We start from the raw sequence: 13,740 nt of genomic DNA on the forward strand, positions 1-13,740 counted from the left end.
ACACTGTATCATGTAGGAGCTCTCTCTCTCTCTCTCTCTCTCTCTCTCTCTCTCTCCTGATGTGATAAAATTAGTATCCCAAACTGAAAATGTACTTTCAGTTTACTAAAGGGCGACCCACAAACGGGTCCCTGCCCAGTGTTTGGGAACCAGTGTATTAGTGTGTCTTGTCTACTTTGGGGAAGGGCTGAGCAAACACATACATGTTTGTTCAGGCTCCAGTCCCTTGCTTCGTCTTGCCCCTTCTTGCCACATAACTTTTTGTGGGGGCCCCACGGACCCCTCATCACAATAGCCAAGCATGGGCAAGAGGTCGAAACAGGAAGGGACTTTTTCCGCTTTTCTTTTTGTTAGACAGTGGCGTGTTTTACAGGGAAAGTGTTAAAACCTTTTTAGCCAGACCGTGAAATTCTCCTGCTGGACTTTTAGCGGTGTGATGTTTGTCCGTCAACTGTGCCGTTTGTGTGCTAAATGGTTAATTGGCTCGCTAAGCAGATGCGTCCCTCATAGGCATTTTTAAAAAAAAAGGAGGTCGATCGTACCTCTGACGTGGGAGAAACAAAATAAGTGTCTGTTTGGAACCACGGGGCCCCTCGGGGCCACTAGCTGTCAGGGGGGCTTTTGTCCCGGGCTCTTGACGTAACAGGAATCAGAAGAAAAGCACAAGCGGAGGTAGGAAGCATAAGCAAAGGTTACCAGAGGAGTCCAAACGCTTTTCAAAGGGCAGCCATGTTTGAAAATATGAAAATAATAACCTAGTGCTGGCTGACCGCATCTCCAGTCATACTGTAACTTTGGACCTTAACAAAGTTGCATATAACAAATGCATCACATCACAGCCATTACATTTAATTAACACATTGACTGCCATTGACATTTGAAATCCAACGGTTACTGCCATTGACAAATATACTCGAGAATTGGACCGTTGAGAGGGAATCGTTATATAAGGCCGTTTACATAGATTGTGCATTATTATTACCCATTCACACACACATTCACACACACACACAGAGGAAACCATGCAAGGCACCAACCTGTACATCGGGAGCAATAAGGGGTTCAGAGTCTTGCTCAAGGACACTTCGACACTAACTCTGGGGGAGCCAGCGATTGAACTGAGAACCACACGGTTCCCATCAGGCTGCTCTACCGGCCACTCTACCTAGTGGTGCATTCAATAAATCAATATGGCAATATATCGATCGAAACAACGGACGATAGGTGAATCGATCGAGAGGCTGCTGTATCGATACGGCAATAAACGGCATGAATTATCTGGGTGACGCAGTGTTTACAAACATACCTCTGTTTAACATTATCAAAGCCCCCCTTGCAAGTTGCAATGCACTCCCTTCCCAGACCCCTTGTTAGGATGTTTAGACATTTATTTTAATTTAAAGATGTTTTATTGAAAGTGTTTTATTGTATTTGTGCAACATGGTCATTATTTTGAATAAACGTATAATCGATATATATCGTATCATGGCCTCTGTATCGTGATACATATATATTGTGAGATTGCAAGCAATACAGTTCAGTAATGTAGAACTATTATGAGATGTCCAGAAAAAACTGAAAAAACAGTGCCAACTAACTTTACAACATGGACATTTAGAAGGGAGACCTAATTTCCGCTAAACTGAAGGAAAAGGAAGAAAAAATAAGAAAGAAAGGGGGGAAAAAATCCAGCTTTGATGTGATTAATATGGCCTGTTCCAAGCACTACTACCACAGGCAATGGGGCAATAAACTGCTTAATTGGGCCTACTCTGACTTGTCTTAATACAGGCTTTCAAATGAAAACGAGATGATAATTAATGTGGATTTAGACTGCATTACATAATGTGTAGTGGTTCATACAGTAGGTGTGTGTTTGTGTGTGTGTGTGTGTGCGTGCGTGCATGTGTGCGCGATTTGCGCTTTGCTACTCTAACTTTAAGCCAGATACTGAAGTAGCAACATCTTGTATTGCACTTTCCTCCAAAGCACCTCATCCATTCACACATAACATCACACATGCGACGATGGCAGCAGAGGACACCTAATCTAAAGACACTCTTTCAGTGTCTCTTTTCAGTGCTCAATGTAGTCAAGGACACTTCGGCACTAACCCAGGTTTTCCATCACTGCTTTTTAGACGTCACAGCTTCTCCACAGCACATGCACGGTGCAGAAGCTGGACACACATACATACAGTAAAGGCTGTGTTCACACAGCATGTGCATTACTCGGAAAGCTGCTATTTTCAGCCTACTGGCTTTCAAACAGTAATGGTACGACTGCTGCTGGCACCAGTGCTAAGCCATTGTTTCTGGACGTCGCGTCAGGGGACCACCAGGGGTACCCCTTTCGGGTCTGTAACGCCCAAGAGGATCCTTAGTGGGTCCATTTTGGTTCCATTCGTACACTCAGAGTTAAATATGAAGTGTGTGTGTGTGTGTGTGTGTGTGTGTGTGTGTGTGTGTGTGTGTGTGTGTGTGTGTGTGTGTGTGTGTGTGTGTGTGTGTGTGTGTGTGTGTGTCTGTGTGTGTGTGGTACTCTGTACTATTGTTATAGTGCATAGTCATACATACATACATACATACATTATACATACATAGGGACAGACACACATTGCTGTTCATTGTTCATCCACTCAATAAGCACTGATGATTTTACAGGGTTGGTCCCAGTGACTTCACGGACGGCACACCGCTGTACTGTAGAATCCGCCGGGACACGGCAGCGTGACTTATGAGCAGCAGCTGTGGACACAGCCAAGGTTTTTCACAGCTATATTCCCCTGCGATCCCCAGACGTTGTTGTGCTGCATCTCTGCCAGCCATTGTCCACGGGGCAGCCGCGCAGCGCGGCGGTGCGCAGTCGGATTTTGAATGCGGAGGAGGAGAGGAGGGGGAAGAATGGAGGCGAGGGTGCCGGTGTCGTCACGGGACTGGAATGCGTGCCCCGCGGCCATACCTTCGATTCCTTTCTGCCACGCTGGAATCTGACACCGCTTTGGTGGAGAACACAAGCATGTCCCGCTATTGTCCACGGGGCAGCCGCGCAGCGCGGCGGTGCGCAGTCGGATTTTGAATGCGGAGGAGGAGAGGAGGGGGAAGAATGGAGGCGAGGGTGCCGGTGTCGTCACGGGACTGGAATGCGTGCCCCGCGGCCATACCTTCGATTCCTTTCTGCCACGCTGGAATCTGACACCGCTTTGGTGGAGAACACAAGCATGTCCCGCTACGTTTCCTGGAGCTTTTTAGTGGAGGACAAAGGGGGGGCCGGGGCATGGGCCTCCTCCTCCCAGTGCTTGGCAGGCTGCCAGCCAGACCTAGCCCAGTACTGTTGCTCTCCCCATAGCATAGGAGATGGAAGTCCACTTCAATTCAAACGGTGTTGCACTGCAAGGTTGTCACTGTCATAGCATGGTGGAGGACAGGAGAGAAAGAATAATAATAATAATATGTGTAATGTAATGATTTTTAAACCAATAACCCCTTAAGTGAGCGAGAGGGATGATGCGGGGACCCCCACTAAATCTTTGCTAAAATTGTGCTGCAATTTCAAGTTTTTCATAGATTTCATAGACAGTTTCATACACTTGTTTGACAGCACTGTCATTAGTGTTGTTTTACTTCAATGTTTCTGAAGTTCCTAACACCACCCCCCTTCAACACCACCCCCCTTCAACACCACCCCCCTTCCTAACACCACCCCCCTTCAACACCAAATGTTAGCTGATCTACAAGCTCACAACTCGCCGCATAATTGCGAGCTCGTAGCTTGGCTATTTTCACCCAATGTTTGCTCTTATGAATAGAGCCATAGAGACGTAAAACCAGCACAGCATTCTCAAAACTAATCATTAGGACTGACTGTCCACACTGTTATTTGCAAGTGATAAGATCAGAGTTTTGTATTCACAGTCAGATATTGTTGACCTATCTGCATTGGTTGCCGGGTGGTAACGACGTATAATTGCATAGCAGTGAGTCGTGGGCTTGTAGAGAGGCTATTTTATTGCAAGCGTTGGATTAGCCTTCGGTCTGTGAGTCTAGACTGAGACGTGTTTTGAAATCTGATTTGAAACACACATTTCAAGCTACACACACACACACACACACACACACACACGCACACGCACACGCACACACACACACAGAGTTGCACCACTCACTTCACATGGGTGTGATTTTTTGCTGTTCAGAAGTGTAAAAAATCAAAACAAAAACAATCTTATTCCCATCTGGAGAGTCCAACAATCTGATTTAATTTGGGGCTGCTTGTGTGAACATAGCCTTACTGTTTCAGAGCGCTTTATTTAGCGGAGGTTTGTGCGGTGAGTAGTTCCTCGAGGCAGGAGGAAGCATTGCTGTGGATACATATATACAACATTGATCAACAAAGTGTTGATCAACAGCTTTGCATCTTCATGTTGCTTTCATTGAAAATTAAAGGTAACCTTTAGCTTTGTATTTCTGCACTGCAGTATCGATACTTTTACTTAAGTGAAACATTTGTGTACTTTTCCCCACCACTGCTTGTGCCGGACAAGGACTGTTGAGGCATGAAAGGGAAAGTTCACAATGTCACCTTATCTCCATTACAGTAAGTGGAGGCTTGATGTGGCCGCGCCCAACAGCTCGCCACACAAAACTCACACGTCACATGACATGTCACATGATGCTCGCTCCCAGGGCCGGGAGAGGAGGCAGAGAGCGAGGAAGGGAGAGGTCCTGCTGGAAAGGAAGAAACTAAGTATGTTTACTCAAGTAGTAAAATTTTGAGGTACTTTTGCTTTACTTTGAGTAAGTATCATGTCCATTCCAATAGTCGCTCTGGATTAAAAGTGTCTACTAAATGCCTAAATTGTAAATACCTTATATGTCTACTCCACTTCATCTTAGGGGCAACATTTTCGCCACTGCAATTATTTGAAAATCATATATAATATATATAGTTAAGCCCTATTTTATACTTATTCGTATATAATTTTATTTTATCGTCTATTAAAAGGTAGCTGATCTACAATGCGATGCAACGCTTTTTGAGAAAAATAAGTTTCACAAATGTTGTCCTTTTAGTTTTGGTCCTGCAACTACATTGTCATGCCAGTAATTTTGTACTTTTACTCAAGTCAAATTTTCAATATAAAATACTTTTACTTAAAGGAGCATTCAGTGATTTGAGTGATTTGGAGAACCACCCAGTCCGCCCCGGTAACAAAATGTGCACATGCACACTCTACAGTGGGGGGAAGTGCAACAGGCCAACAGCATGTGCACCAAGGCCCGCCCTCACTCGATCATGATTGGAGGAAGGCCCCTCTCATCCTGATTGGATGAAGGCTTTGCCACCCGCCACCAAAACTGAAACTAGGGTTTTTTGACCCCAGGGGCTCACTGGGGACAGGGAGGAACTCCTTATATGGTCAGCACACTCTATAGTAGGGAGGATTATCCAGAAAAAAAGAAAAAATAAGTGATATTTAGATTAAGTCAAATCACTGAATGTACCTTTAAGTAAAAAAAAAACAGAAAAAAGAAGAAGAAAAAGAGTACTCCTTTCACCAGCGGAGGCAGGGCTACCGGGTCATGCAGATGAAAGTTTTGGGTCGGGAGAGGAAAGGTCCATTAGGAGGAACAAAGGATGGGATGGGGGCGTGGGTGGGTGGGCTGGATGGAATGGGTTTTCCCTCGACTTCCTGTGTGTGTGTGTGTGTGTGTGTGTGTGTGTGTGTGTGTGTGTGTGTGTGTGTGTGTGTGTGTGTGTGTGTGTGTGTGTGTGTGTGTGTGTGTGTGTGTGTGTGTGTGTGTGTGTGTGTGTGTGTGTGTGTGTGTGTGTGTGTGTGTGTGTGTGTGTGTGTGTGTGGTGTTTTCTTTTAGCGGCGGGAGAGGAAGGGGCTCAACCAAGCTCAGAAACCTCACCCTTCGAACACTTAAAGCACGAGACAATGCAACGTGGTTTGTTTTAGTTTTTCATTCATCACACAAAAATGGAGATAGAGGGGTGTGGGGGGGGGGGGGGGGGGGGGGGGGGGTTGGTTATGTCATTAACAATTCCGGGTATTTTCTGCCAGTGGTGGTGGTGGTCGGAGACTCGGTACTCAGATTTTGTTTTAAATAAAAGTAGAAATACCACAATGTAGAAGTAAAAGTCAAAAATTAAGCTCGCAGTGGGTCACGCTGCAATGCATCTTTTAGATATGCTATTTTAGAAAGAAGAAGAAAAGACTATAATGACACGTGTCAAAATTGGGATGCCAGGGTTAAAGTGGTTAAGAGCAGTGAATGTACTTAGTTACTTTCCTCCCCATGGGGGTGTGAGCTTAGCTAAACACATACCACCACATACCACTACCATGGTGCAGCAACGGAGCCCCCAACATGATACTGTCAACTGGGCCATTAGACCCCATTAGGGTCCTGCCCTCCAATCAACCCCACTCATCTAGACCATCCTTCTCCTGGACTCTGTCATCCAGGCCAGGGTGGCACCGGGACGTTGTATGGTCTCGAGTCAGGAAGCTGGCATTTCTGTTCACGAAAATATATTTTATATATCTTTATTTTTATTTATTCTTTTCATTTTTGCTAAGCAGAAAGCTATATATGTTTTATGATTTATATTTATATTAGGATGAATTTGGGCGACTGTAAAGCCAAAACGGAAGTGGGGAAGAGTTTTCACTTCCACTTTATCACTTGCTCATGATCAGAGCTTCCATTGCTCCAGACTGTATGACGGAAGCATTTAAAATTGCGAGAGGCTGGCAACGTGAGACTACTGCCGGGCAGAAACCTCCCATCTTTCTCCATATTTTAACTTTTTCTTGTTTGTTTATTTTTTGAGTGGTGCAACTCACTCACTTTGTGTGTCTCTGGCTGTGTCCCTGGGTCCCTGGCTGGCTGTGTCCGTCCCTGGCTGGCTGTGTCCGAGCACGGAAATAGGAACTTCCGGGGACCCCCGGGGAGCCCCACACCGAGTTGCACCACTCACTTCACACGGGTGTGATTTTAATAAACGCTCTACTTTTTTTTGATGCTTTTGAATTTGAATCCTGAAATCTAATTTTGGACATATGAGGTTTCTACCCTAGACAACATTGCTGTTGGGCAGAAACTTATACATTACCTTTTTTTTTTCTTCTTATGCTTTTTTTCTTCGTAAATGAATGCATGCCCACAACAGCGACATGCACATGATCCACAGGCGTTTTCCCCCCCGCTGTTTTTGAAAATTTGGTTAAAGTGAAAATAGCCACTTAAGGATATGTTTTCACGTTTTACAAAATGTTCTAAAATAGTTGTCCGCTTGTAGATCGTAACACCTATCATCACACAATAGTATAAGTATTAAGTGACTGAAGTTGTTAAAATAGCAGTGAGGGCTTTTACTGTAGTTTTCTCATCTGCTTTTGAGTCAAGTAAAATGAGGATGTTTTTTGTTCTGTTCTCCTTTCCTTTTTTTATGTGTACAGTTTTTTTTTAACTTATTTCAAAAAATGTAACAGAAAGAAAACAAAAATACATAACAAAAACAGAGACAATAAAAGAAATCCAAAGAAAAACTGAAAAACAGCTTGACAAACTTAAAAAATACAGCATTTTTCAAACAGTACAGGCAAGGCAGGGAACAGCAGGAGACATGACTCATAATATACAGCAGATATATAACATTAATTGTCACAAGCCCGGCCTGCATCCAGCCCTTGCTCGCAGACAGAGACAGAGAGTGTTGATCCAGCTGGAAGATGCTGACAGGGTCCTAATTCACACCAGCCTGAAGAAACATATCGTCACTGTCGTGTGGAAACCTTGTATGTCCAAAACTGTTACTTTTCATGAAATGGGGGGGAAAGAATCCAATCTAGTAGCCGTAGGGCAGGCTATACAAGTCAATAATGACTTATATGTCATTATGCTCCTGGATCAGACGGGACAAAACATCAAATTAAAAAGGAGATCCGGACACTCAGAGTCAAACAATAAATGACAAGTCATATTATATCAGCTTGCAGCGAGTTTGTTTCTGCACACACACTTAACCGTCTTTCCGCCAGCATTAAATCGCGCATTGCCAAGGTTTTATCGCGCGTAACACTTATTTTGAAGAGCCAAATATCCGTAACCGCATCACTGACAAAATGCTGTGTGTGGTGTCTTGACCGGTTGTTGTTCTCTTGCTCGGTGCAGAAAAAACCCGATCGCGAGTATCACAGCGCCTGCTGTCGGCCGTTGAAAACAACATTCATTGTTCCGATTTGGAGATACAGGCATTTGAATGTGGACCATTGCATCTTCAAAATGGCCGCGGCCACTGTCCCACTTGGACTGTTTGCTAACGATACGATCGGATCAAAACATGGATTAAAGAATATAAACCCCTGGATAACGTAGCGACGTTTCTGGCAGGCTAGACGATTAATTTAACACCGTTTTCTACGGTTCTGTCGGGCTGCGTGTTAAGTTTGCTCGTGCTCTTCACCACTGTATGCATAGGTACGTATGCTGGGTTGCTATGCGACCGAGTAAACAGCAAATATAGTGGGAAAAGTCTGGCTTTAGTGGCTTAGTCCGCCTCCATGTAAATAGAATTTTTCAAATGCGTTTATCTCAGATTCTTTTCCTGATTTGAATCAAAACAAGCTATATTCACAAAATGTGTGAATTAAAATAAGATCGTGGGAAACTTCACATAGCCATTGTTTACTTCCGTTTCACGGCCCGGACGTTTTTGGTCTTCAAAATAAGAGCATGCACTGAAAAGACGTGGCATTGGCATTAAGAATGAATTAATGAGTAGTGGCAGTCAATATGAGTTAAGACGGCAAGACGCCATGAATACATGGGTCTGACTCTGGCTGTAGTTTTTATTCTCCCCTCTACCACCATCAATGTTTCAGAAGGCAAACAAAGACATTGCGTTGTGTATATGTACAGAACGGTGTATCATATACAAACATGGTTTATGACCCCTGCCAGACCGCCAGCTGTTTGTCCCCATGAGGCTCCGGGGCCTTATCAGAGTGGTTGTATTTCCTTCTGTGTGTGTGTGTGCGTGTGTGTGTGTGTGTGTGTACACTATGTCTTTTCATTGATAAAGATGCAGCGTTGTGCGTCACACGGCTTGCTGCCAACCCTCCCTGTCTCTCTGTCTCTGTTCCCAGCTGGGAGGAGGAGGAGGAGTGAACGACAGTATACGTACATTAAGGGTGCAGTGTCATTTGCATGCTGCATGCTGTAATGACTGACGTCAGGACGGTGCTGTGTCACACTCTACATCCAGCTCCCGCTGCAATAGTGTTTATTTCCAACTAAAAGACAAGTCATTTCATGTTTGGTTTTGCTCAGGTGTGTTGTGAGCTTGTAGATTGGCTAAGTGTAAAATCAGACATTGCTGTCAAAATCAACTCTGGGAGAGACTGGTCTGAACCGACCGAGTAACGCACGGTTAAGTGTGAGCAAGGTTCTCTCTCTCTCATCCCATAGAACAGTGGTTCTCAGAGTCTTTGGGCCGCGACCCCTAAAATAATCATATCTGAGTGGGGACGACGCCCTACCCTGACAAGCACTTGTAGGAATTGTAGAAGTTGGGCCATTACATTTTGTTTGACTCGGTTCCACAGATACATATTGTCAAAACAGCCAATCTACAGTACAAGCTCACAATGCCTCGGTTTTAGGTAATATTTGACAATTTGTCCAATGTTTTTTATTTTTTTATAGTATAGTTTGATTACTTTTGACACAGTAGTAGTCTTAGAGGTATTAAAAAGATGTTAAAAGCCTATAAAAAAGGTGTTAAAAGTCTGTAAATTGTCACTTTAGAAATGTGCAGATACCCTATACATAGAGAAAACAATGTTGCACATTAAGCTAATCATATGGAGACTGACTTCATTTCAACCCTGTTTACATTTTTTGCTAGTTTAATGACTTTGTCTTCATGTGGAATGTTCAGGTGTGCCATTGGTTTTTCACAGATAACAACATGATGTACCGTTCACGCTGTAACAATCAGTTGGCTGAGTGGTGCAGGCGGGAGAGCCTTGAAGGCCTGTTCACAGATGTTTCCCGTTAGGGTGCATGTCACGCCGCGTTTTCCCCGTCCGTTGTTTCGGCTGCCCGTTCGAGACAAAAATAGGATGTGGTCAGAGAGACATTATCCTTGGTTCTATTTCTGTTCTGGGGCTGATCCATTGTTGGCGCTCTCTACTAAAATGCTCAGTTTTAATTTCACTCAGAGAGTGTAAAAATGGAACCAAATCCCACAGACCCTGGCCTAAATGGTCCATTCAGAGTTACGTTGGTAGTTGGTTACGTTAGTTACGTTAGTAACTAACTTAGTTCGTATAACTACTAACTAACCACATGTACCTAAGGGTACATTTGGTTCTGTACCCATTTTCCGTTTGTGCCCATGTGGAGGCTAACTACACTCATGACTGTACAGTGTACCAGGCACAGCCACACAGACATTGCCTATTTTTTTTGTAACCCTTTTTTTCACCCAGTGTCAATTGTCTAATGTAATCCTGGGCACTACACTCCGGACTGACCCCATGTTTCCTTCAGTGCATGAGGAGTCCAAGCTGCTTCTTTTCACCTGACAGGGGGGAGTTATCCCCAGTTGGACGTAGCGTGTGGAAGAAACACGCTATTCCAACCAGTTCCTTTCCCTTCCAACAGGCGTCCTGGCTGGCCAGGGGGAGGCAGTATAGAGAGCAGGATTACTGCATGGTTTTTGTGAGGGGGACACAGGGAGAACATGCAAACTCCACACAGAAAGGCCCTTTCGCCAACCCCACCCTATAGCCTATTCTTAAGTTGCGTGTTGGTGGCTGTGGTTGTGGGCCTTTTATTGTGTTCAGCTGCATTGTAACAGAGTGATTTGTGTATTATGTGCCCCCCCGACATTTACCTTTTTGATAATGTTACTCAAGCCAGACTCGCATAGTACGGGTGGAAAACAGCTTTTTTTTTTTGCCAGAAAATTAAAACCCCTGTGATTGGATCCCGAAGAAGCGGAGACTTTCCGAGGTTGTTCTTTGCCTTTAATTATGCTGAGCAGTGCAGTGTTTTCTTAACACATGCGCAGCCCGTAGCATCTTATACCTAACAAATTATAGCTGTGGTGGAACTGGTCGTTCACAAACGTATCATTAAATCACTTTCTCTTCTTTCTTTGTCATGAAACAGCGCAATTGCATTTCTCTGCCTCTCCCAGTGCCAGGGCAAACTTTCCCTAACTAACCCGCCAGCCTCTCTCTCTCTCTACACCACCTTTATTCTCAAACCAAAAAACCTTTGTATTTGCAGTTACTGTAACCTTGTCCTATACAATAATTATCATAACCTTGCGTAAACATTCCGCGATCCGTGGTCAGAAAAACGCAATGCTTATTCTCCTAGCTGTGCTCTACTTAAGAGTCATTCAGTGACCTTACACAAATGCAAAACAGAAGAGATATTTAAAAAACAGTACCAAAATCATGGCGTCTTGTAAGATTCTTTCCAGGGCATTTTACGCAGCGGTTTTGTGCATGCATCAAACTACAAAACTTTTGGTTGACAACTTTGTGTAATTTTGTGACCTCTGGTCAGGAGAAAATGGAATCCTCAGCCTTCAGCGTTTGGCTGAAATGCCGGAGCTACATTCTGCCCAGGGTGTGCAGTGGTGTAAAGTAACTTGTACATTTACTTAAGTAGTAAGTACAGTACTTGAGTAAAGATTTTAGGTATTTATATTTTACTTGAATATTTCCAATTTCCGATACTTTTACTTCTACTACACTACATCTCGGATCCAAATAATGTACTTTTACTCCAATATATGAAAACTTAATTACTTACTTTTGATTATTATTACAAAACATGCATTAACCACTTAAGCCCTTTATACCGTACATTTTGGCCATTTGAAAATGGCAGATTTACAAGCTAAAACTTGGAATGGGACAATCTGCATAATTAGTACTTTTACTTTTGGTAAAGTACATATTGATACCAATACTTTTGTACTTTCCCTCAAGTACATCTTCTACATTGCAGTGTTAATACTTTTTCCACCACTGGTAGCTACATTCTGCCCAGGGTTGTTTGCTCTGCTTCTACTGCCTCCATTGTGGGACATGAGTCCTTCCAGTATAACGTGAGCCTCCTCCCAGCAGCTCCCCTGTGGGACATGAGTCCTTCCAGTATAACGTGAGCCTCCTCCCAGCAGCTCCCCTGTGGGACATGAGTCCTTCCAGTATAACGTGAGCCTCCTCCCAGCAGCTCCCCTGTGGGTCATGAGTCCTTCCAGTATAGTGTGAGCCTCCTCCCAGCAGCTCCCCTGTGGGACATGAGTCCTTCCAGTATAGTGTGAGCCTCCTCCCAGCAGCTCCCCTGGGGTGGGACATGAGTCCTTCCAGTATAGTGTGAGCCTCCTCCCAGCAGCTCCCCTGTGGGACATGAGTCCTTCCAGTATAGTGTGAGCCTCCTCCCAGCAGCTCCCCTGTGGGTCATGAGTCCTTCCAGTATAGTGTGAGCCTCCTCCCAGCAGCTCCCCTGTGGGACATGAGTCCTTCCAGTATAGTGTGAGCCTCCTCCCAGCAGCTCCCCTGTGGGACATGAGTCCTTCCAGTATAACGTGAGCCTCCTCCCAGCAGCTCCCCTGTGGGACATGAGTCCTTCCAGTATAACGTGAGCCTCCTCCCAGCAGCTCCCCTGGGGGACATGAGTCCTTCCAGTATAGTGTGAGCCTCCTCCCAGCAGCTCCCCTGTGGGACATGAGTCCTTCCAGTATAACGTGAGCCTCCTCCCAGCAGCTCCCCTGTGGGACATGAGTCCTTCCAGTATAACGTGAGCCTCCTCCCAGCAGCTCCCCTGGGGGACATGAGTCCTTCCAGTATAGCGTGAGCCTCCTCCCAGCAGCTCCCCTGTGGGACATGAGTCCTTCCAGTATAGCGTGAGCCTCCTCCCAGCAGCTCCCCTGGGGGACATGAGTCCTTCCAGTATAGCGTGAGCCTCCTCCCAGCAGCTCCCCTGGGGGACATGAGTCCTTCCAGTATAACGTGAGCCTCCTCCCAGCAGCTCCCCTGTGGGACATGAGTCCTTCCAGTATAGCGTGAGCCTCCTCCCAGCAGCTCCCCTGTGGGACATGAGTCCTTCCAGTATAACGTGAGCCTCCTCCCAGCAGCTCCCCTGTGGGACATGAGTCCTTCCAGTATAACGTGAGCCTCCTCCCAGCAGCTCCCCTGGGGGACATGAGTCCTTCCAGTATAGCGTGAGCCTCCTCCCAGCAGCTCCCCTGTGGGACATGAGTCCTTCCAGTATAACGTGAGCCTCCTCCCAGCAGCTCCCCTGGGGGACATGAGTCCTTCCAGTATAGCGTGAGCCTCCTCCCAGACGTTTATCCGACATACCAAAAGTCCGACATGCGTAAATCACCCGTTGCGTCCGCGACATGCGTTGCGTCCTCGTGCGGTTAGGGTTAGGCTAGTGTTTGGGTAGGATGTGGGACTAATAACTGTCGGACTCTTGGTATGTCGGAACATATGCCTGCTCCCCTGCGGCCTGCCCCGCAGCTGCCCCGCAGCGGCCTGCCCCGCAGCTGCCCAGCCACATCAGAGTGTCCCTGAAAGGCCTTTGGTCTCGCACTCACCGATGTGTCCATTACTTTACACCAGGGACAGGCCTACGCTTGCTGCGTAGCCATGCTATATCTCAAAGTGCAGGCATGACCTTGGACACCCCCCCCCCCCCCCCC

General features: G+C 45.6%; 1 protein-coding gene across 2 annotated transcripts in view; it reads left to right on the plus strand.

The window, feature by feature from the left end:
• The window catches only part of caskin2 (CASK interacting protein 2), a 104,244-nt gene that overhangs the window by 19,361 nt on the left and 71,143 nt on the right, over positions 1 to 13,740 (plus strand). The window contains exon 1 of one of the 2 annotated variants that reach the window (XM_079521448.1): positions 4,647 to 4,746. The exons of the other annotated variant lie outside the window; for it this stretch is intronic. Within the exon in view, the coding sequence (XP_079377574.1) occupies positions 4,662 to 4,746 (85 nt within the window). The 5' untranslated portion in view covers positions 4,647 to 4,661. Of the gene's footprint in view, positions 1 to 4,646; positions 4,747 to 13,740 lie in introns of those variants that run through there. 2 annotated transcript variants of the gene reach the window in all.

This window comes from Electrona antarctica, assembly GCF_951216825.1.
Source record: "Electrona antarctica genome assembly, chromosome: 14".
In the NCBI taxonomy this organism is placed as follows: Eukaryota; Metazoa; Chordata; class Actinopteri; order Myctophiformes; family Myctophidae; genus Electrona; species Electrona antarctica.